The sequence below is a fragment of the Notamacropus eugenii genome, chromosome 3, assembly GCF_028372415.1.
Source record: "Notamacropus eugenii isolate mMacEug1 chromosome 3, mMacEug1.pri_v2, whole genome shotgun sequence".
NCBI lineage: Eukaryota > Metazoa > Chordata > Mammalia > Diprotodontia > Macropodidae > Notamacropus > Notamacropus eugenii.
Window position 1 is genome coordinate 435644273 of NC_092874.1, and position 23691 is coordinate 435667963.

At 46.4% G+C, this 23691-nt stretch overlaps 2 protein-coding genes across 4 annotated transcripts; one reads left to right on the forward strand and one right to left on the reverse strand.

Annotated features, from left to right (window-relative positions):
* Window positions 1-327: 327 nt before the first annotated feature.
* On the reverse strand, window positions 328-9381 carry ARPC4 (actin related protein 2/3 complex subunit 4). 2 transcript variants are annotated; one of them, XM_072598563.1, is made up of 7 exons: window positions 9287-9381; window positions 8772-8979; window positions 7746-7864; window positions 6269-6380; window positions 4810-4905; window positions 2846-3016; window positions 328-604 (listed from the first exon to the last, which is right to left on the reverse strand). In XM_072598563.1, exons 2-7 carry the CDS (start codon window positions 8772-8774, stop codon window positions 599-601), a joined length of 507 nt encoding a protein of 168 aa, XP_072454664.1. In that variant the 5' UTR covers window positions 8775-8979; window positions 9287-9381; the 3' UTR covers window positions 328-598. The 2 variants fall into 2 exon arrangements, with proteins under 2 accessions (XP_072454664.1, XP_072454665.1); XM_072598564.1 differs by having other exon boundaries at window positions 8772-8890; window positions 9287-9374.
* Window positions 9241-21415, forward strand: TADA3 (transcriptional adaptor 3). 2 transcript variants are annotated; one of them, XM_072598552.1, is made up of 9 exons: window positions 9241-9379; window positions 12764-12992; window positions 13381-13631; window positions 13791-13938; window positions 14120-14261; window positions 14395-14498; window positions 15199-15308; window positions 15611-15796; window positions 17412-21415. In XM_072598552.1, the coding sequence occupies exons 2-9, from the start codon at window positions 12786-12788 to the stop codon at window positions 17602-17604; spliced, it is 1341 nt and encodes a 446-aa protein (XP_072454653.1). In that variant the 5' UTR covers window positions 9241-9379; window positions 12764-12785; the 3' UTR covers window positions 17605-21415. The 2 variants fall into 2 exon arrangements, with proteins under 2 accessions (XP_072454653.1, XP_072454654.1); XM_072598553.1 differs by having other exon boundaries at window positions 13833-13938.
* Window positions 21416-23691: the final 2276 nt, after the last annotated feature.

The window sequence follows — 23691 nt, forward strand, 5'->3', positions numbered from 1 at the left end:
GGCACAGTTAGGGACTGTCTTAGCACTTTACACCTACCCTCAAGCCATCTTAAGATAGCAGCCCCTCAGGCAGATCTGAGTAAGCCAAGAAGCAGCCCCAGTGGGCTTTGATTGGCCCAAGGAGACCCTGGGAGAAAGGGAAAGAAAGAAGTGTAGCCTGAAACCTCTCCTTCCTGCACTTGGGGGGGGGGGGGGGAGGGGGGCGGGGAGAGGGAAAGAAGGCCACAGTCACCTTTTGGCTCCAGGCCTGCCCAGACCCACAGCGACCAGTAAAGCAACTGGAGATGGTTATGTTGGTTTAAAAAAAGACAAAAGGTTACAGTATCCTACAAGCACAAAGTTTTAAATTTCAAGACATTAAAAAAAAAACCGTCCCAGCCCAGGGGACTGAACATTGATGGCCAGGCTGACCCAGTGGGTGTGGCCTTGCAGGTCTACTGCTGTTTTCTTTCCAATAGCAAGCTCTCCAGCTTGTGCCCAGCATCCCCAAGCCCTGTCCCTCCCCTTGCCCCAGGGTCCTTCCAAGCTCCAGCAGGGCAGCTTTGCAGACAGGAGAGAGGATGAGAGGAGGGGGCAACCAGAGATCCAATCAGATGCTCTAAAACTGTGAAGAAAGCAAAAGGAGAAACCAGATTAGGTGCTCAATGGTGTTGGCATTGCATTGACTGCTCCCACTTTGTCAAAGTTCAGCTAAAAGGCCTCCATGCAATTAAGGTCTCCAAAGTTTCCCTCTACCTTTCTATATCCTTCTGCTACCAAATTACCCCCACCCCCCACCCCAACATTACTTATTCAGCAAGCATTTAATAAAAGCCTACCTTGGGCACTGCACTAAGAAACTTAAGGATGAAAGACTCTAGCTCTTCCTTATTTCACTTCAGCCTGAGGCTCCCTGACCTAACAAACCAGCCTCTTAGTCTGAAAGGAAGAGGGGTCCATGTTTTGGTATCTCCCGGGTTGCCCCAACTAGTGGGCCCCATTCATCTCTGATGCCCCTTCATCATACCCAGGTATCCCTGGGTACTTGAATGCTACATCTTCTGTTCCGTCAAGGTCTATCTCAAGCTGGACAGACTGAACAGGCCTGATGACAATCAGTCATGTAAGAATCAGCTTAGCTGAGTTCAGAGAAATTTGTTACCAAAGGACTGGCAACTAGGCCCTGAACTGTTTTAAGGCCACAGCAAGGCAAGAAGACTTCCATTAAGGCAAAGCAAGGCTGCCCACACCAATGAGATGATAACTCTTCTGAATACTAACATCTCTCATTGTTCTTCTCTCTCTGAGTTTCCCCATCCCAAACTGGATTTGGAAGGTTCTTTAGTCCCTTACAGTTAAGGACTCTTTTATCCCTTTATTTCTTTGATTTCTCCCATGATGTACATTAACAATGCTAGCTAGCATACACAGTGGAGGTTAATGAATGGCTCTTCACTGATACCTCTGTCAAAGTCCTGCAGCTAAGTCTTTTCAAGGTTAAGTCCCAAGCCTTGGGTCCTAGAAAGTTCTGTATCAAGCTGGAAAAGCTTCAAAAAGCCAATAAAATCTGTCAGCAAAAGGAAGCTTATCTATCAGCAAGGGGCTGGGTCCCTTAGTTTTGGGGGGGCTTTGGGCCATAGCAACTCAGTGGAGTACTAAAGTGTGGCAGGTTGCAGACTGCATCACTTTTGGATCCTTGACATGCTAACACAGAAAAAAGCTGAATGCAGTTTCACCCTCAACCTTGGGCAATAGCTGTTCAACCAATACTTATACTAAGTACGTAAGGAAGAATTCAAAGCATCTTAGACTTCAAGCATCTCCTCATTTCACTGAACTGTAAATTCCTTGAGGGCAGGGATTATTTTATACATCTATCTCCCTGGGCACCTGCACAGAGTCTTGCATGTGGTTCAATAAATATTTGTCGAATTGAGCTTCTCATCTCCAGAGGGGTGGTTAACACATCTATTTTCTGCAGACAGAATGAAGTTTAATTAAATCCCAGGAGAAACTGGTAGTAATTGTCACTATTAGGAAAGTGAACTTCTTCTGGACAGAGTCCATGCTTTACTACATACAATAAATACTAAATTAGGTATCTGGGGATAAGAGTTAACTATGAACAACACACCAACAAATGAAGTTCTGTGAGACGATAGCAGAGTGTGAGTGTGTGTGTGCGCGTGTGTGCATGTGTGTGTGAGTGTGCGCGCGTGAGCGTGAGTGTGTGTGTGCGTATGTGTGTGCACACACTGAGATTATCTAGCCAAAATCAAATAAACATGTAAGGAGCACACACCAGTCACTGCTCTTACACTGTCTGATTAGGTCTTCCCTTACTAAAGGTCCCTATAACTAGAATGAAATGGACACCTTGTGGGAAGTAAATAAAAAAGAGTAAAAATTGGCTGCAGAGATCAAGATCATTATGCCTGGAAAAACAGACACCAGCCACAAGACACGGAATGACTTCTAAGCTACACAAACCATGGTTCCTATTATCCACTCTATCTTTGCAGAACATTACTTGACTTCCTCATGATGGATACAATTGAAATTCAGACAAGTTTCCTGGGTAAGAATATTTTGAGATGCTGGGCCTAGGCCACCCTAGGACAGTAGATTTCCTGCGATGTTTTAAGAGATGGAAGAAGTGCTGCAAGTCTCAGAGCTGGCCTGCAGATCTAGGCCTAAAGCAACTGGGTGCATCAGAACTGGCGCAGATGCTCCTTCCAGCACTAATAATTTTTCAGGGAAGAAACCCCATTTTCCAAACATCATCTTTCTACTAAAAAAGGTGATTTGATTTCTATGCCAGCCTTCTTGCCCCCTAAGGAAACAGCAAAGCCCTCAATATCCTCACATTCTTGAGGAACTCCTCTGCCACAATACGAGCCCGAGCATTGACCGACAGCTTCATTTCACTGATCTCCTTATCAATCTCCTCCATGAAGTGGATCACAAAGTCCACCAGTTTGTGTTTATACATTTGCTCTGTGTGGAAGTTTGTAATCAGGAAACTGATATCATAACCCTGAGAAACAGATAAAGAAACAGAAAAAAATTAGCAGTTTAATTGCTGGGAGGGAGCAAGGGGGGCAATAGAAAGAGAGTAGAAGTCTTGTAGACCACATATCCTCTCTCAATCCATATTCTTTACTTCAATTCCCACAAAAAAAAAAATCCTTTAAAATTTCTTTCAATCAGTGAAAGCCTGCCTTTTCCCTCTAACCCCCCAAAACTGAAAAAGCATGAAAAAGAAAAACCCTTATAAATAAAACAGAGAGTCAAGCAAAATTAATTCCTGCAATGGTCAGGTCCAAGAGAAACATGTCTCAATCATCACTCTACGTCTATTATTTCTCTGCTCAGAGGTGGGTAGCATTGAAACCCTACCTTCTCACAAGCAATATTTATCTTTCCCCTGCCAATATGCCAACTCTTTTGGGACCGTGAAGGTACTGAACCTGAGGCTACACAAAGCTTCTCTACATTTTTTGTACAAATATCTATGGGATATTTGGGTACAAGTTGTGATCTGGAGGAAAGAAAAGAATGTATTCTCAAATTGATAATGACATGAGAGTCATCCTAAAGAATAATCTCTTTTTTCTAGTGTTGACCTTATAAGGGTTATTCTGTCTAGAAAGTTTTTAAAGCATTTTTTTCTTAAATCCTATTTTGAAGCAACTGTTGCTCCATCTACCATACAATCATAGGGCTTTACAGATGCAAACATATTTAGAGGTCATCTAGCCCATACAAATTTTACACACAGGGAAAGTGAGAAACAGTATGGGTATGCATATTGGGAAGAGATTTATATGTGGAGTCAGAGGAGTTGTACAACCCTGAACCAATCACTGAAATTCACAAGGTCTCAGTTTTCTCATGCATACAATGATGGGGATAAGACTAAAGATTTCTAAGACCTCTTCCAACTTTAAATTCTAAGATTCTATGAAGCCCAGAGAGACAGAGATCTGAAAATGCAAAACCTCCTTAGTGGCAGTGCTGCCATGATTAGACTGAATGCTAGACCCAAGTGAGAATGCCACAAGGTTAAGGCCTCAAATCAGCCTGTTACTAGCCAGCTGAGTGCTTTGGGGCAAGCCCCTCAAAGCCTCAATTTCCTAAATTGTAAAATGGGGAAATGAATACCTCAAAATGTTGTGAAGATCCAATGAAATAGTGTATAGGTTCCCAAAGTGGGCAGTAACTCCCCCTGGGGGGCACTGAAATGATTGGTGGGGGTAGCAGCACTGAGTATTTTTTAAAAAAAGGGGGGTACTAGGACAAATAAGTTTGGGAAGCACAGTATTGCATGAAGCATAATAAAAACTATGACATTTCCCTAACTAGATTAGGCACTCTTAAGAGTGGAACTGTTGTCTTATGCTTGTCTCATTCCTCCTTAAGCTGACGGTATGGCTTCTCCTAAGCCTCTGATGCCTTTCCTTCTCAGCCAAAGAAAGAAAATTCACTGACTACTGCCTGGAGGAAGAGTTCAAGATGGTGGTCTCTGGCCCTGAGTAAGCCAAGATGGAGGTATCAGGGACAATCATCAATCCAGCAATAATCTTGGAAGGCATGAAATGCTATCCCACACACTGTTCCTATACCACTGGGAATTCTCACCTGTCATGGAGACAGATGGACAAATGAGCAAATTAAGAAAAAAGAGAAACACATTTTGAGTCAGGAAGATCAGAGGGACCCATCTACCCAGGCCAGCAGTTATTAAGCTACCCAAGTTCTGAACCCAGGACACACCAATTACAGCTACTCTCCCTGGTTAAGTACTTCAGATCCAGGTCTCTAGCTCACCTCCACAGGCTTCCTCCGCAAGATGAAGAAGTTCTCCGCTCTCATCATCATGAAGCGCATGAATTTGTGGCAAAGGATCTTCTCAATCTCATCAGCCTGCAGAGACCAATAAAAAATCCAAGTTTCCACAAAGCCAGCACAATCAATGGTCTGGTCCTCAGTCTCTCACACCCAACTGTTTCCCCACAATGCTACCATACAGAGGCTGTCTGTCCATTCTGAGACCATTGCCTTGCCATGTCCTTCAACCCAGGCTTCTGGAAACCAAAAGGAAAAAAACTAACCTTCAAGAATGAGGAGAGTTAAGCATATCAGGGAAGGTCCTCCCCAACTTAAGAACATTACATGAACACAGGGATTCCTAGCCTGGGGTCTGTGAACCTGTTCTAATATTTTTCATATCTGTATTTTGAGATAATTGGCTTCTGTTGTAATCCTCAGTATTTTAAGCATTTAAAAACACATTCTGAGAAGGGGTCTATGAGCTTCACTAGACTGCCCAAGAGACCCGTGGTGCAATAAAAGTTAATTAAGATGACCTATTTCCATTCCTGGGAACTAGTTCTATCTCCTTTTTCTGGATGAAGTATGTATGTAGTTTTTGTTGTCTGGTCATTTTCGTCATATCTGACACTTGGTGACTCCATTTGAGATTTTCCTAGCAAAGATATTGAAGTGGTCTGCCATTTCTTTCTCCACTTCATTTTTACAGATGAGAAACTGAGCAAACAGGGTTAAGTGACTTGCCCATGATCACATAGCTAGTAAGTGTCTAAAGGCAGATTTGAATTCAGGAAAATGAGACTTCCTGACTCCAGGCCCAGTCTATCCACTGCACCACCTAGTATTCCTCTCTCATTCCACCAAAAAAGTCAAAAGGCCTAGCCTCAGAAAATAGGAAAGAGAACTGCATCAATCTTGTTACTTTTGTATCATGCAGCTAAAATATATCTGAATTTGTGTTATCGTTAGAAGTAAACATATATTTACATATCATCTTATGTTTATAAACCATGTTCAACTATTTCATTTGGTCCTCTTGAGAACCCTGTGAAGTAGGTAGTCCATTATCTTCATTTTGTGTATGGGGAAACTGAGGCTCACAGAAACATAACCTTTGTGACCTGCCCAAGTTCACAAAGCTCCTGAGAGGCAGGACAGATTCACATGCAGCTCTGACTCTACTATTGGGGCTCTGTCCATCATAGTCTGCAAAAGGTAACAACTTGAAAAGATTCGATTTGATACTTATTCATGATAGAATCTATTTTGTCTCCACACTGCTCACCTTCCTAAAGCAGTGAGGTCCCAGAAAATATTGTTTCACTGTTTCATTTCATTAAGCTCTTTCCTCAACAATCCCACATCTAGGGATCTCAGGACCCTAAGTCCTCAGTGTCATGCAAAATTTCTAACATCCAGTTTCCAGTTTTAAGCAATCCTCAAGTGTTAAACTAACCTGTTTTACAGCAATGCTGACTCTAACAGAGTTGATGGAACCCTCGATCAGAACCTTTTCCTTCTCATTCCTGCTGATGGTCACAGGTTGTAACAGGAGTTCTTTACTACTCCTATAAATGCAACATCAAAGATTCCACTGTCAATGGATGAAGAGAAGTCCAGAAGACCCTACACAACAGGACCTAAAATCACCAACTAAGATAAAAGCACAAGGTGGCAGACACAATCTAGCTAACTGCACAGATGATTCAAAACAGGAACCAAATACCATATCACACCTTCGATAAACTAACATGACAAGACAGAAAAATGATAAACATTGGAGAAGATGTGGGAGAGTTGGAACACTAATGCATTGTTGGTAGAGCCATGAGCTGATCCAACCATTCTGAAGAGTAATTTGGAACTATGCCCAAAGGGCTATAAAAATGTGCATCCCCTTTGCCCCAGCAATATTGCTTCTAGGACTGTATCCCAAAAAGATCATAAAAATGGGAAAAGGACCAAAATATTTATAGTAGCTCTGTTTGTGGTGGCCAAGAACTAGAAATAGAGGAGATGCCCATCAACTGGGGAATGGCAGAACAAGATGTAGTATAAGAATGTAATGGAATACTATTGTGCTATTAAGAAATGATGAACAGGAAGACTTCAGAAAGGCCTGGAAGGACTTATATGATGGACTGATGCTGAGCGAAGAGAGCAGAGCCAGGACAACATTATACACAGTAATAGCCACAGTGCTCCACAGCTGTTTACGATAGACTTAGTCCTTCACAGCAAAGCAAAAACCTAAAACATTCCCAAAGGACTCATGATGCAAAATGCCATCCACATCAAGAGAAAGAACTACGGAGTTGGAACGCAGAATGAAGCAAATTATTTTCTCCTTTGTTACATTTTGTTTTTCTTATGGTTTCTCCCATTTGTTTTAATTCTTCTACGCAACATGATTAATATGAAGTGTGTTTAATAGGAGTGTACGTATGGAACTCATAAGATTGCACGCTGTCTTGGTGAAGAAGGGGGAGAAAATTTGGAAGTTATGGAAGTGATTGTTGAAAACTGAAAATAAATCAATAAATTTTGGGGAAAAAAATACATCCAAAAAAACCCAAACCCCAGGAACTATAGAGATCAACTATACAAGTAGATTAACGAAAAAAAAAATAGCCCAAGTTCTTTAATTATTGATCCAGAATGATTTTTGCACTTATCACCAAAATTTCTTTCAGCTCATGTCACTCACTATATCCTCCCTCAGTCCTTATGGTAAAAAAAAAAAAAAAAGAGGAAGTGATAACTCAGAGATGTGTAAATCGCCTGAAATCATCCCCACAGGATTCTTTGCCCATATGCACCATTCTGGGATGCAGTGCTGCAGAAACAGCTCTGCAGTTTTCACCGACACCTTGGTCCTGGGGTTGCCCTTCAGTCCCAATAAGCAAGGCCCCCATGCTCTGCTTCTTTCCTACCTGACTTCTACCTCTGGCTTGTTGTGCCTCTCCACAACTTGGGAGGAGAAATTCTCCAGGCAAAGCGCAGCCTGCAGTGTGGCCCGAACGGCACTAAGGTAGGGGCGGAGAGTGGCAGTCTATAGGAAACAGAAAAGGAATCAGAGCTGGGTGCCCCCCACCCCTGCTCCAAGAAACATGCATTTCGTTTTTCCTATTACTGGTGTTAACAGGAACCAGACAGCACCCTCAGCTTGGCGGCCCCGGTTGCCCCTTCCCCCAGGGGACCAGACATGGGGGCTGGCAAACTCCACCTGTGCCCTTCATGCCCCACCCCCAACTCCTCCCCAAAATGCCTCTTTGGATCACCTTGGCATCCTCTCATTTCTCCATAATAACTCCCTTCACACAATCCAATCAAGTACTTTTATTGTAGCCCGGAGGGGGGGGTGGCATAGACATCATCGCCAAATTAGGAAATTAAGGCGGAAAATGACTCGGTCAAGGTCACTCAGCCCTGGTCCAGTGCAGGGCTGGGATCCAAATCTCGGTGCCCCATCTCCGAACCCTGTTTTTTCATGCCCCACCCCTGCCCACTTCCCCTTCTTCACTTTTTGCTCTTGCTGCCCCTCCCTGCTCCTCCTCCATCCCTCTCAGTCTTCGGGTCTCGCTCTATCATCCGCCCTCCGCGCATTTGCCCCTCTACTCATCCATCCCTGCATCCCCCCAGCCCCTGCTTCCCCCCTCCTCATCCTCCCCTTCCTCCCCCGTGCCCTCGATCCTCTACTCCCCACCCCCCGGGACGCCCCCTCATCCTCTCTGTGCCCTTCTGCCAAGTCCCTCATCCGCCCTCCGCGCCTTTGCCCCAGCAGCTCTCCCAGCCCCAGGGGCCCACTCAGGCTCCTCCCCAGTGGACCTGCCTCGGCTCCCCCACCGTCCCCTGATCCTCCTTAGCCCCTGGGAAGCCTCGGCTCCCTCCCCAGCGCAGCGTGGCCTCCCTCCCCTTGCCCCCCCGAGGATCCTCAGCGGACGCCCCCCAATTCTCACCATTGCTGGGGCTGGTTAGGCCGGAAAGCGGAAGTGCAGGAGTGCACTGGCTCCGGGGCGCCGTCTCTTCCGGGAGCCGGGCCTGGGCGCTACCACCGCTGCTCCAAGGGCAGGGGGAGCTGGAGCGAAACAACGACAGCTGTTCTCCTCTTCCCCTGAAGCTCGCAGGAACCCCTTCTCTCCGACGCTGGAAACCCTTCTTCAGGGCCTGACACGATGAGGGGAGCTCTGCCGTGTCTGTCCTTCCCTGTCACCCCTGCACCCCCCGCCTCTCTCCCCCTCCCTCAGCAAGAAGGTACAGCCCAGCTCGCCGTTCTGTCTCCATATTAGGACAGGGCCAGACACGGGATGGCCCCGCCTCTTCCGGTTCTGACCCCGCCCGCCCGTCGTCTGTTACTGCCCAGGCCCGAGCCGCCTAGGCTCCCCAGCCTCGCCCGAGAGTGGGCCCGGCCCCTTTGCACCACCCCCGGGCCGCAGTGGGCGGCTCCGCCTGTCCCTGCAGGGCCAGCAGTTACCTGAGCTCGTGGACCTGGCCCCTCCACCCGCGAGGGACCGAGGCCGGCCGAGCGAGCGCCTCGTGGGATCCGGATAGAGCTCGGGCTGTGAAGGTGGAGGCGGGACCGGGGCGTGGGGAGTGGGCGATGACACGGGGAGTGAGGAGGGGCGGGGGCTGTGGGGCTGAGGGAAGCGAGGGGAGGGGAGGATGGCTTGGGAAGGGGGGAGGGGGCGTGGAGGGGAGGGCCCATGGGGGGCTGCAGGGGAGGGGAGGGGAGGGGAGGGGAGGGGACGTGGAGGTGAGGGGCCATGGGGGGCTGCAGGGGAGGGGAGGGATGTATAGAGCAAGGGACTTGGGAGTCTGCAGGGGAGGGGAGGGGGTGTGGAGGTGAGGGGCCATGGGGGTGCTGTATGGAAGGGAAGGGGACGTGGAGGTGAGGGGCCATGGGGGGCTGCAGGGGAGGGGAGGGATGTATAGAGCAAGGGACTTGGGAGTCTGCAGGGGAGGGGAGGGGGTGTGGAGGTGAGGGGCCATGGGGGTGCTGTATGGAAGGGAAGGGGACGTGGAGGTGAGGGGCCATGGGGGGCTGCAGGGGAGGGGAGGGATGTATAGAGCAAGGGACTTGGGAGTCTGCAGGGGAGGGGAGGGGGTGTGGAGGCGAGGGGCCATTGGGGGTGCTGTATGGAAGGGAAGGGGACGTGGAGGTGAGGGGCCATGGGGGGCTGCAGGGGAGGGGAGGGATGTATAGAGCAAGGGACTTGGGAGTCTGCAGGGGAGGGGAGGGGGTGTGGAGGCGAGGGGCCATTGGGGGCTGCAGGGAAAGGATCAGTAAAAGGAATGCCCCTAATTCTGTGTTGGAGAAAGATGGAGGGGCAGGTCTAGGAGAGGGAATATGTGGAAGGTCAAGATTGGATGGCAGGAAGCAGGACCCTGACTCCATCTGCCCCTTCTCCAGCCCTCATTCTTCTAGACACTCTCAGTTGACAGTGCAGCGCTCTCTTCCGCTGGGTTTTGTGTCCCTTCTTTGTTCCACCTCTCCTCAGCATCCTTTAAACAACTGAATGACCACTCATTACAGACATACTAGCACATACCACATTGTCTAGTCAACAGACACATCTTTGTTATTGAGCAGTTGTGACTTCCAGGCACTGTGCGCAAGGGCGGGTAATACAAATGCTGGTGCAAAGGAAAGCCCTGTGCAGTAGGAGCTTCCACTCTGACAAGGGAGATGCCTTGGAAAGTCACAGGGCAGTCTGGGGAGAAATGAGACTGTTGACCTAGGCAGTCCTTCTTAAGTAGGAGTTCTGTTGGGAGCCATCCAATCAGAGGAAGAGGCTTCCTGACCCGGGCTACTTCCAAAGTGGGAGTTCCTGGACTGGAAAGAGGCTCTAGGTTGGGGGCCTGGTAGAGGAAGTCCAGTACTTAGCCTGGAGATGATGACCACGTTGGAGATACAAATATAAGACAGTGCCTGCTCTCAGGAGACTTACATTCTAATTGGGGGAGTTAATGAACATGGAAACTAGGGAAGAGAGCTTTGGTCTGAGGATTCACAGGGATGTGAGTTGTTGTACATAGGGCAGTCAGTTGACCTGTCCTTTTCAGAGGCAACGGCACTCTTGGTTTGAATACTGTGCCAAAGGTAGAAAGTTGAAGAAAGAAGGGTGCAAGGTGACAGGCAGATGGCAAGATGGAAGGCTGAATGGTATCTGATTGCCTGTTACTAGAAACAACGTGGACTAGGTTGCACTTACTCACTCACCAGTCAGGAGGACTGGGTCTGAGTGCAGAAGCATCATAGCTCACCTATAACTCTGAGCATTCTCTAGGGCTGTGACTGAGGTTCACTTCTCTGCATGTTTTTCCTTGGTGATAGCAGCTCCCATAGTTCAACTGTCATCTCTCTTACCTCTTAGAAAAGACTTTTCCTGATTTCCCCTAGTTGTAATCACTCCCTCCTCCAAATTATTTTGTATTTATTTTATGGGCATTTTTGTATTTATCTGTACACATATTGTTTCACCTCAGGAGGTTGCAGCTGACTTCCCAATCTCACATTGAAGGGTAGCATGGCATAGTGGATAGGCACTCACTGTACCTGGAGTCAGGTGGATCTGAGTTCATTTCTTCCCTTAGACGTTAGTTGTAGGATCCTTGACAATTCACTGAACCTCTCTCTGTTTTAGTTTTCTTTGAAAAGCGGAGGGTGGGGAGGGAAGGATCAGATTCCATGTTATCTAAGGTTCTTCCTAGCTCTCAGTCTATGATCCTATGAAATCCAGCTCTCACATTTGTTAGATCTGTCTCATTAGTCGCGTGCTAGACATCTCCAGGACATGCTATAGCCACTGCAATCTCGACATGTCCAAAACATAACTTCTTAACTTTTTCCTTAGACCTCTCCCTCCTCCTGCCTTTCCTGTATCTGGTGAGTATTCTCGCCATTAGGCCATGCTGCCTCTCCCTTTTGTATCTGGGAGTCAGCTTCATCTTCCTGAGGTGAAACAGATTAGCACAAACCCCACTGTCCTTCCGATCAGCCAGGTGGGGCTCGTTGTCTCATATCTCGTATTCAACCAGTTGCCAAGTCTTGGCGATTTTGCTTCCATAGCATTTCTCAAATGTGTCCTTTTGTATTTACTCCCATGCCCTTCTGTGGCTCCCTGTTGCCTCTAGGACAGAGGACAACTCCTCTGTTTGGCCTTTGAATTCCTCCACATCATGACTTCAGGTTCTTTCTTCTTCCTCTAGCACTCTGCCTGCCACCAAACTGGCCCTCCTTGCCCACTCACTCTTGCCAGCACTCACCATTTTGTCTCTGTGTCTTTACAAAGGCTGTCCCCAGGATCCTCAAGATTCAGTTTAAATGCTGACTCCTACAAAAAGCCTATATCATTTTCCCCCAGTTGTTATTGGCTCTGTCCCCCAAATTAATTTGTATTTATTTGGCATATTTTTAGGATTTATTTGCACATATATGTACATCTATATACATATATGTGCATATACATCCATGGGCATACATTTATACATATACAAATTTCTCCTCAATAGCTTATAAATTCCTCAAGGGCAAAAACTATTTTCTTTTTACCTTTGTATTCATGGTACCCAGCACAGTGCCTGGTATGTAGCAGATGCTTAATGAAGGCTTATTGACTTAAATGAGGAAAAAGAAGAATGAAAAAGAAAAGGAAAGGGAAGAAGGCAGAAGTTCAGGGGTCATGGGAGGGAAAAACAAGTTGTGAAACAGGAAGAATGAGGACAGGAGCCTGGTAGGAGACATGACTGGGGATCAGGGTAGGCAGGAGTGGAATTGGGGTCAAATTAGCAGAAGAGGTTGAATGAGAGAGAGCAGGGACATCTTAGAAGTGGGGAGAATTCCTGTTTCCATTGCAAGTTAAGGCTGTCCCAGGACCATCCCCTCCCCAAAGAGGTCCTCTTGTGCCACACCGCCTCCCTGTTCTTGTCAGTTGACTGTCTTCCTCTCCAGCCCTGTAGAGCACCCAAACGCCATGAGTGAGCTAAAGGACTGCCCGCTGCAGTTCCATGACTTCAAGTCAGTTGACCACTTGAAGGTATGTCCCCGATACACAGCGGTGCTGGCCCGCTCAGAAGATGATGGCATTGGCATTGAGGAGCTTGACACCCTGCAGCTGGAGCTGGAGAACCTGCTTTCTTCAGCCAGCCGACGTCTTCGGGTGTTGGAGGCTGAGACCCAGGTGACTTCTTCCTTTGACTGGTCCCTGCCCTAGTGACAGGGTGGAAGAAGGGAGGGGAGCACAGATTGGGTAGTGAGGCCAAGCTGGAATGGAATAGGCAGGAGTCGTCATGTCCGTGCTAGGGTGTGGGTACTTGGAAGAGTTAAGAGAAGACAAAGGAAGCTTATACTTGGGAGGCAGGCCATGTGTGACCCTGAGTGCTGGGGAAGGAAGTGCTGTTGCAGCAAGGTATCATCCATAGCCTGGGAAGGCTGCCTGGATGAATATTTGAGTTATAGAGGCAACCACCAGCCCATTTCTTGAGGGCTTATGTCCCTCAGGCTCCATCTTTTTTTTGGGTGAAAGTGGCTCCCTTCTTTCCTTCAGTAACCCTCTGTCTGTCTTTCAGATTCTGACTGACTGGCAGGATAAGAAAGGTGACCGGCGATTCCTGAAGCTGGGCCGGGACCATGAACTGGGAGCCCCTGCAAAACATGGCAAGCCCAAAAAACAGAAGCTGGAAGGAAAGGCAGGTCATGGGCCTGGGCCTGGGCCTGGTCGGCCCAAATCCAAGAACCTCCAGCCCAAGATCCAGGAATATGAGTTCACAGATGACCCCATTGATGTGCCTCGGATTCCCAAGAATGACGCTCCTAACAGGTGCAGGGCTGGGAGAAGTCAAGGGGAATGGGTTATCAGGAATTGGGAGGGACTCCAGGGGGGATGCTGATCTCCTGGGGGTTGTCATTGTTCTCTGTGATAAGCATGTAGAATGGGAACACCCATCTAGCAGGCACTTAATTCAGTGGCTGATAATAGGCGAGGGGACTGTCTGTGCTCAGGGCCAGGCTCTGCTCCCAGGTTCTGGGCTTCCGTGGAGCCGTACTGTGCTGACATCACCAGTGAGGAAGTACGAACGCTGGAAGAGCTGCTGAAGCCCCCAGAAGATGAGGCTGAGCATTACAAGGTAGACCCTTCTGAGCACCGCCCCATGTCGCACCCTGTTTTGGGCAGGGAGTGTCTTATTTGGAGACTTAGACTACCTCAGGCTCTGCTTCTGAAACACATTGAATAAGGAAGGAAAAACTGCAAAAAAGGTTCTTTGGTTTGACTGGTCCTTATCCTGTTTGCTTCCTTTTTCCATACAGATCCCACCCCTGGGGAAGCACTATTCCCAGCGCTGGGCCCAGGAGGATTTACTGGAAGAACAGAAGGATGGGGCCCGGGCAGCAGCTGTAGCTGACAAGAAGAAAGGCATTATGGGACCATTGACTGAACTGGACACTAAAGGTATTCTCCTTGGTCTAGTCAGTTCATCTTTTCCCTCTTCCTCCTCATTCCTATAAGACCCAGGGAAAATGTCTAAGCTGTGCCTGGCAATCCACTTGCCTCCTTTATATCATCTACCCCTCTTTGGTTCCAGATGTGGATGCATTGCTTAAGAAATCAGAGGCCCAGCATGAGCAGCCTGAAGATGGGTGTCCTTTTGGCCCCTTGACTCAACGACTTCTACAGGCTTTGGTGGAGGTGAGGATCCAGAGGCGTGGGGTGCCCAAGATGCCCTAGTTCAGTGAACTCAGAATGAGACTGAGGCAGTTTGACATGAGAAGCTTGAGCTTTGGATTAAAGGACCTGGTTTCAAATGTTGCCTTTCATTACCTGTGGGATCTTTGGCAAGTCACTTAACTGTTGCAGGTCTTAGTTTCCTCATATGTAAAATTAAGGAGTTAGACTACATGGCCTTTAAGGTCCATTCCACTGCTAGCTCTGTGGTCCTAAGAGCTGGTCCCTAAATTACCTCAAACGGAACATGTTGCATCGTATAGAGCCCTTTTTCATGGGACACAAATCGCTGTGGAATGTGAGAGGAAAAGTTAGGGTGTCCTGTCTCTGAGAGCTCATATCTGATGGGAGGGATACAGGACAGACAGACAAACTAGGAATTTGACATATTCAAGCCATACTTGGCTACATTTTTCATTCCTCTCAGTGCTAGGGAAGAGGGTGTTTGCTGCAGTGATTGTAGTGGCCAGAACACTTGCCCTTAGTTTAAGAAGACTTTTGGGAGGAAGTTAGACAAGAACAGGTTTTTTTTAGAGAGAGGTGGTATGATTTGGGGAAGGGGTGACTTGTGAAAGGTGGGTGGGTACAGAGAGAGTGACCTGTGTAGGAGTAGAGCTGAGCTCAACACTAGAGTCATTGTACTTGTCTCGCTTTCATGGCCTAGGAAAACATCATCTCCCCCATGGAAGATTCCCCTATCCCGGATGTATCTGGCAAGGAGTCTGGAGCTGATGGTGCCAGTACCTCCCCTCGAAATCAGAACAAGCCATTCAGGTGGGTAGTGTTGCCCTCTCTGTCCATCCTCACCCCATCTGTTCTCAGCGTCTGCTCATTCTTCTGTCTGAGAGTCAGCTGACTCTTAGGGTCTCTGACTTCAAGTAAGGAGGCCTAGTGAAGATGACAGGGGGAGAGGTGAGAGTCCTTGGACCTGATTAGTAGCTGCTGCTTAAACCAAGAAGCACTTGTAGTTTCTGTGACTCCAGGGCTGGATCCTCTACACAGCTTGTCCTTTGATGGGTGAAGGTGATGTCATGAGGTGAACCTTAGGTGACCCTGGATATCTGTTCCATATGCAGTGTTCCACATACCAAGTCTCTGGAGGGACGGATAAAGGAGGAGCTGATAGCGCAGGGCCTGCTGGAGTCTGAGGACAGGCCTGCAGAGGACTCAGAGGATGAGGTCCTTGCTGAGCTACGGAAGCGGCAGGCTGAACTGAAGGCACTCAGCGCTCACAACCGAACCAAGAAGCATGATCTCCTCAGGTGGGCATGAGCATAGGTAGTCACTTACCTGCATTGATAGACTCTCTTTGGGTAGCCGTGTTATTCACCATTTCTGACTTAAAGTGCCACCCATAGCAGAGGGATTGTCACTAAGTGAACAGAAGCTGCTGTTATTGGACCCTCTAAAGTCTTTCTGTGATGCCTCATTGTGGGATGAAGGTGACCCTGAATTCTTGGAATCTGTGCCATTGGAACACAAGCTTTGGGTGGATTCCACAAAACTGGAAAGGCTTTGAGGGGCAGGAGCTGTCACTTGGTTAATTGCAGGGAGGCTCATCCTCATCGGGGATTTGGCTTCCATCTGATGAATGTTTTTTGCCATACCAGTTCATGAGGACTATTAGGGTGTCTCAGTTTTTCACTTTGCATCCTCATTGATGTGGAATCATCAATGTTTGGGGTACTTTGGGGTGTCCACTGACTAGTGCTGAACTGCATATTGGATGCTTTTAGGAATCCTGAGCAGATGGGGCAGATTCATTGTCAATCCAGCTTAATAATAACTCTGGAAAGGGATCAGGGGATAATGTTATGGGAGAAAATCCTGGAATGTTAAAGCTGGAAGGATTTTACTCATAGTCTAGTTCAAGCCCTCATTTAAAAAAATGTTTGGTTGATGTCTGTCACTGTTACACCGTAGTCATTTCTGTATATACCCATTTTTTCTTCAAAGAAAAAAGTTAAAATAACACAGCCACACCTTACAGTATTTCATCATTTTTCTCTTTTTTTATTGTGATCAATAGTCACAAACATTTCAAGACACAGAAGAACAGGAAAGGGAATTGAGCAAAGAACTATGGAATTCTACTGTGTGCAGTTTTTTTAAAAAACATGAGATTAATATGGTAGAAACAAATTGCCTAGTGTCCCCTTTTGCATATCGCCTCACTTTGATCTGCGCATCTCATGCCTCTCATTTTTCATAGGAGGAAACTGAGATCCAAAGAGGAGTGATTTGACTAATGTCCCATGACTAATTAATATCAAAGTCTAGGTCAGAATTTGAATGTTCTAGAAAACAGTGGATGCCCTTTAATGGTCCATTAGAGGAAAATGAGCAGGCTGCAAATTTCTTGAGAGGAGGGACTATCCCCTGTGACACTTAGCAGAGGCCGTTCATGTAGTACACGTGCAAAGATTTGCTTGACTGAAAAAAAGACATTCTCCTCTCAGGGTATTTATGGTCTAAGCGAGAAAATAAGGAAAATGAGATAACAAAAGATAACCTAGCGTCTATCAACGTAGTACTTATTTTAATAACTTTCAATATAATTGGTTTCCTTGGTAATGCTTTGAATTGCATTTTTTGCTTTTGAAACATTATTCTGAGAAGGGATCCATAGTTTCACTGGACTGCTTCATGAAACCCAAGGTTCTGCCAGAGTCTTGGGATGTTTTGGGATTGGGTTGTTTTGAAATTAGGCTTTTGACCAGAACTTTTTTTTGATTTTTGAGTGGAATGGAACTGGAGAGTTCAGCTGTGCTGGGTGCAGACCAAACTAGTGAACTGATTTGGTTCAGACTGGGGAGGCTTTTTAGAAGAGTGCTTTCTGAGCCAGTTGGAGCTGAACATGTGTGGCTGTCTTTTTAGGTTGGCCAAAGAAGAGGTGACTCGCCAGGAGCTGAGGCAGCGGGTCCGCATGGCAGACAACGAGGTCATGGATGCCTTCCGGAAAATCATGGCGGCCCGGCAGAAGAAGAGGACTCCCACCAAGAAGGAGAAAGACCAGGCCTGGAAGACACTGAAGGAGCGGGAGAGCATCCTCCAACTTCTGGATGGATAGCCAGGCTGAGCCTCTCGGCTCCTGTCCTGCCTTCTAGTTCTTCCTTTTCTCCCAAACCTTAATGCTTAGAAGAATGGAAGGCAGAACGGATGGGAGCTGTGGTCTCTTTTCTGCCTCTCTTCACTGGACATCTTAGACAGTGCGCAGCTGGGGAGCAGGAGGTGTCAGCTGGGCTGGAGCTGGCTCTGGGCTGGGCTAGGCCTCGCTTCTCCCTGTGCCTGGCTCTTGCCCCTCCCTCCCTTTTCTTCCAAGGACTTTTGACCCCATGTTTTTCTAAGGTGTGAACTTTAGAGTAAACAGACTGCTCTGGTTTTTAAGAACATAATACAAGTCCCAGTGTCATCTCTTGGAGTAGAGAGAAGGAAGCAGAGTAGGAGGGCTGGGGTGAAAGAAGTCATCTGTCACTTTGAGACTGAAGGGGTAAATAAAAAGACAGCACAAAGACCCCTGCTTTCATCAGGACCCAGAACCTTCCTTATGCAAGTGTCTGCCATGTGCCTAGAGCTGTGATATGTGCTGTGGGGCATACAAAAGAGGTAGAAATCACAGTCCTCGGCCCTAAAGAACTCTCCATATTCTGGGGGAAATAAGACTTAACTGTGAAAAACTGGAGAATGATACAGGGCAGAATATAATCAGGTACCCAGTGGATCTAGCCTCGAAGTGCTAGGGCGATCTGAGGAGAAAAGTGGACTGAAATGAACCTGGTCTAAGAGAATGAATGGGGAGGACCCTCCAAGCAAAGGGGGTGGCAGGAGCAAGAGCTTATCAGTTGAGATGGGCCAGGAGGGGTTGAGCCCTTCCAGAAGGAGGACTTCTGGCTGAGAAGTAGCCTTTCTGCTTCAGGAGCCACCTTTGCCAGAGATCCTGCTCTGGGGCCACAGTAGGGGATGGGGTAGGGATGAGGGGAGAAGGAGATAGGGGAGGGGAAATGGAAGTCCCTTAAATGCCATGGGAAGGAAACAAGATTGTTCCTTCATTGATAAGGTAGTGCAAGGAAGGGTTGGGGTGTTCTCCAGTTTCCCAGTTGGAATTTGAAATGTATTTTCTCTGAAGAAACAGTGGGAAGCTCTTGTAGTGTGGCTATTTTTCTATTCAAATAGGCATTTCTAATTTCCCTGAGAACATAGACATTTAGAGCATTGTTTCTGGGGGAAAAAATCCAAGTTTCAAACTAGCTAACATTAGCTTTGAGAATGCAGCCTGTTTGCTCATTGGAAGGGCCTTTAATGACAGGCAAGTTTGGATGAGTTAAGAAGGGGTGCTGTCTCACAGGGTTCTTACTAGGAAGGTGCTTTGTAAACCTGTTATTACTGTACTAACACTTGTAGCAGTCCTTCCACTTCCCCATTCTAAGGACCCTGAGAGGCTGACAGGTGGCTTAATACCCACTAAGCCCTCACTGACCCTTGCTAACAGCAGAAAGTCAGGACTTTCCAAAAATGAGTTTCTTAACCTGTGGTAGAAAGAAATTGATAGAGACAAAAGGCATGAGTGAACTGATTGGGTAAAGGAAGTGAGTAACTTGGCCTTGAATCCAGGTGAATGCACCATTGAAAAGGATTCAGGGTAAGCATTGGCAGCTTTATTATTAGGTTTTCTGTACCCATAATTAACCCCTACATCCTTCCCTCACCCTTATCCTCAAAAATCATTTATTAGGAAATTCATCTCAGTGGGGTCAGAGAAGGAGAATTATAAATGCATTGTGGATGTAGCAATGTTTGGAAAAAAACAACAAAACCTAGAAAATGCTAGAATAATTGCTGCCCAGATGGTTTGCTGATTAGAGTGCAGCAGTAGGAATTTGGGGGCTGGGGCCAGGAGCACAGTTTGGAACTTCAACAAAAATAGTAAGGGGTTATAGGATCATAGGTTTAAAAGGTAGAAGGAACTTCAGATGCATCTAGTCCAAGCCTGTCATGAGAGGTGAAGGTTGTGAAGTGGAAGAAAGACTGAAAAATTGAAAAGAGCTTGAGGCTTTAGCATACATACCTTGGACCCAGAATTCAGAGTGGATGGCTGGGGGTGAAGAGAAGGGTACAAATGTTTACTATGGGCCTACTGTGTGTTATGCTTTATGGTGATCTCGTTTGGTCCTCACAACAACCCTGGAAGATAGTTGCTATTATTATCATTCTCATTTTACAGTTGAGGAAACTGAGTCAGAGGCTAAGTGACTTGCCTAGCTACATTTAAATTTGGGTCTCCCTAACTCCGGGCCCAGTGATCTATCCTCTGTACCACCTAGCTGCCTCTAGGACATAGCTACATTTCATGTAGTCATAGTCAGTTAATTTGTACTGAGTTTATGAACCTTTTCTATGTTATTAAGCTGAACCAGCCACGTGACTAGTGCCCTCCATTAGAATAAGCCCTTTGAGAGCAAGGACTGCCTTTTGCCTTTGTGTGTATCCCCAGCACTTAGCACAGTCTTTGGCACATAGTAAGTGCTTTATCAATGTTTGTTGAATGATTACTACGTGTCAGGCACTGGGGGTACAAAGAGAAAACCAAGACAGCCCCTGCCCTCAAGGAGTTCACATTGTCCATGGAAGGAATGGGCAGTATAGACTTGTATAAGTAGATACCAGATCTATCCAAAGGAAAATGCATGGTCCTGGGAAGTCAGGAAAGAAGTGATATAGGATGTGCCCCTTTGGCTGAGGATTCTAAGAGGTGAGAGTAAAAAAGGAGTTTACTCTGGGTTGCGAGGGCATGGGTATAAGAAGCCAGAGATGTCGTGTGGTGTAGGTGAGACAGCAAGTTAGCCACTTAGGGCTTAGAGTCTCTAAACAGCAGCAATGTGTAATGTCTACAAAAGTAGGCTGGAGCCAGATTGGAAGGGGCAGGGCTGGGAAACTTGCAGCCTCAAAGCCACATGTGGGCCTTTAGGTCCTCATGTTCGGCCTTTTGACTGAATCCAAACTTCACAGAACAGATCCCCTTCGTAAAAGGATTTGTTCTGTAAAACTTGGACTCAGTCCAAGCACCCAAGGACCTAGAAGGCCACATGTGGCCTCAAAGCTACAGGTTCCCCACCCCTGGAAAGGTATGCCTGCAGTTAAGGGGAAGTGGATGGTGATCCAATAAAGGAGACTGAGAAACTGGCAGAAGGGAAGAGAAATCACAGGTCTAGTTCCTATCTCATGACTATCAAAGGGAGGAGATAGATGGAAGGATTCATCTTGAAGTAGCAGTAGTAGGTTCAATTAAGGGGTTTTTGAGGAGAGGGGAGACCTGGGTGTGTTTGTAGACACCACTGAAGAAACCAGAAAATATCAGGGGTGGAGAATTGAAGTTTGATTGGGCTAGATGAAATTAAGCAAAAGTCATTGGTGGGGAACTTTTGCTTCATTTCATCCAACCCTACAGAAAGTTAAAGTGATAATTATTCTCCTAGTATAAATTACCTTGGTGAGATTGAAGGTTTATGACTAGTAGTTAAACTATTTGCTTCTGTGGAGGATGTTTTTAGTTTGCTTTAATTTCTAGTAGGACATAATGACATGACAGGATTTCACAGGTTGTGAGGGCTGAGTCCCCTTACCCCATCCACACTCCTTTCTTATTACGCAAATGATGGTCACAAATGTCATTTCAGACCTTATAGGATTTGGTGGCTCTGATCTTTAAACTGAGAAAGAAATCTGGACAAGTTTTGAACATTAAGGGGACCTTAAGATGTCTTATCAGATTAGGAACATTTAAAGTTCCCAAGTGAATTTCTGAAATGATGTCATTCCTTCACATGTGTGGGATAAACCCTTCAGAATCTTTAGGGAGAATAAAGCTTTACTTTAAAAAATAACCTTTGGAATTTTATGTTTGAGACAAACTAGCAAAAAGGCCATATAAATCACAGAGCTATTCAAAGAATAATGCTAAGTGGTGGGCTCTTTCTCTGATACCAACATCTCTGGAGAGAACTTTGTCTCAGACTAATAACTCCCAGGCAGTCTGAGGAAAGTTAGAAGGGGTGATAACCTGCTGGACCCCCATTAGGGCTGAGTGAGCTTGATCCAGGGGGACAGTTTTCACATCCTCACAGCCTGTTAGTGTTTCTTCAATTCAGCAAACATTTATAAAGCATTTATTAATGTGTCAGATATTATGTCTGCCTGGGTGCTAGAAGTACAAGGACAAAAGCAAAACAGTTTTTGCCCTCAAAGAGTTTAAATTTTACTGTAAAAAAAAAAAAGTCAATATGCACAGTCATCAAAATGCAAAATAAAAAGTTTTGTGGGGTGGGGAGAAGACATCTTAAAGGAATCTAGGAATTCCAAGAGGTAGAGGTGAGGAGGAGAGCATTCCAGGCATAGGGAAGAGGTCTTACCTTGTCTAATCAGGTAGTGGAAAGACTAAATTTGTGACCCTAACTTAAGGTCAAGACCAGGATTCAAGTCCTACTACCTGTGTAAGGCAAGCAGTGGAAACCAGAAACCCAGCACTAGATTAGAAGTCAAAGGGAGTTAGACCTGAATTTAAGCTCTGCTGTTTTCCTTTCTGTGTGACCTTGGGCATATCATTTCCCTTTTCTGAAGCTCAGTTTCCTCATCAGTGAAATAAGAGAGTTGAACTAAATCTGTAAAGTCTCTTCTTCCTCCAAAACCTATAGTTATATAAATCACTTAACCTATTTGCTTTAGTTTCTTCATAAAATTCTTAACTACCTACTTCACAGGGCTGGGATGAGGAGGAAAGCTCTTTGTAAATCCTATACCACAGAAGATATAAGTAAGTTATTATTTTTCTTGTCTCTAAGAGTCTTAGCTTTTTCTATCTCATTAGAATCCTCTGTCTATTCTCCCCCCAGCGTCTGGGACGTTTACTTCAGAAAAATTCAGATTGGGTTTAAGGCATTCTTAAGGCATTAAGGGCCAGTCTCCTAAAAGAGAGATTTCCAGTCCTCTTGAACCCATCTATATTGTCCTGGTCTCAAACCAATGGAAGGAACACCCAGTTCATACAGCTTTTCCAAGGATAGGGAGCCTATTCCTGAAAAATTGAGGGTGGAAGAGTCCTATGTCTTCATGAAGAGTGGAATAAGATCCTGGCTACTGGAGGGTGCCACATTCCCAAGCCAGGATGCATTCTCCATCCTCCATATCCTTAACCGAACCCTGCCCCCCAGTAAGATGCATTGCCCTAAGAAGTAGGTGTTCAATGAACGTTTGACAAACCTTTGTATTTTCCTAGCACTCAGCCCTGAGCACAGAGGAGGAGGAATTAGGAAGGGCAGATATAGGATGGGGTTGCCAAGGAAGAAAACTTAATTTTCCTGAAGGCTGAGTCGCTCAGTTCTTCCAAGCAACCTTTTCCCTTCCCTACCCCTGCCATTTCCTCAGTTTTCTTCCTGAGACAGTCATCTGGACAACCTTGCTTCAGTCTTGCTCCTCTGGCTTCTGGCCTGTTTCTCCCTAATCTCTGGAAGCACTCTGTTGTTTGACAGAGAACAAAATAAGCTGAAGGTTTGATGCCCCTCACTCAATCCTGCCTAATGTGGCTGCCGTCCATAAAACTCTTGGCTTAGACACCTATCACATGGTAACCTGCTCTTCTCCTTCACCTGATTCCAACAAGCTCCAGGTCCTTCCTCCCATATGCCCTGTCCCTCCTGTAGCTTTTTCCTGAGCCACCTCTACCCATTCTTCGAGTCTTAGTTCCAGGAGCACAGTCTTGAAGGCCACTCGCTGACTAGGGGAGGGAAGAAAAAGTCAGAAGATTTCCCAGCTATCCTTCCGCTCCTCCCACTGAGTCCTTTAGAAATGAATCAGCCTCTCCCTGCCTGCCAAGATCTGGACCACTCAACCTTTTACTGTCCAAGAAACATGACAGATGATTCATGATAAACCTAGAGAACAGCTCCCCTAAATAGCTTGTCATTCCTTCTTGGTCCTTCTCCTATGAAGTCCTCCACTGAACCCCAGCTTCCTTTCTCTTTATTCACTTGGTCAGCTAGTCAGCAAGTCAAATCAACTAGCACTAAGTGCCAACTTTGCGCCAGGTGCTATGCTAAGTGATGAGGAAACAAAGGTAAAAAAGTCCCTGCCCTCAAGAAGCTCCCATTCTAATGAGGAAACAACA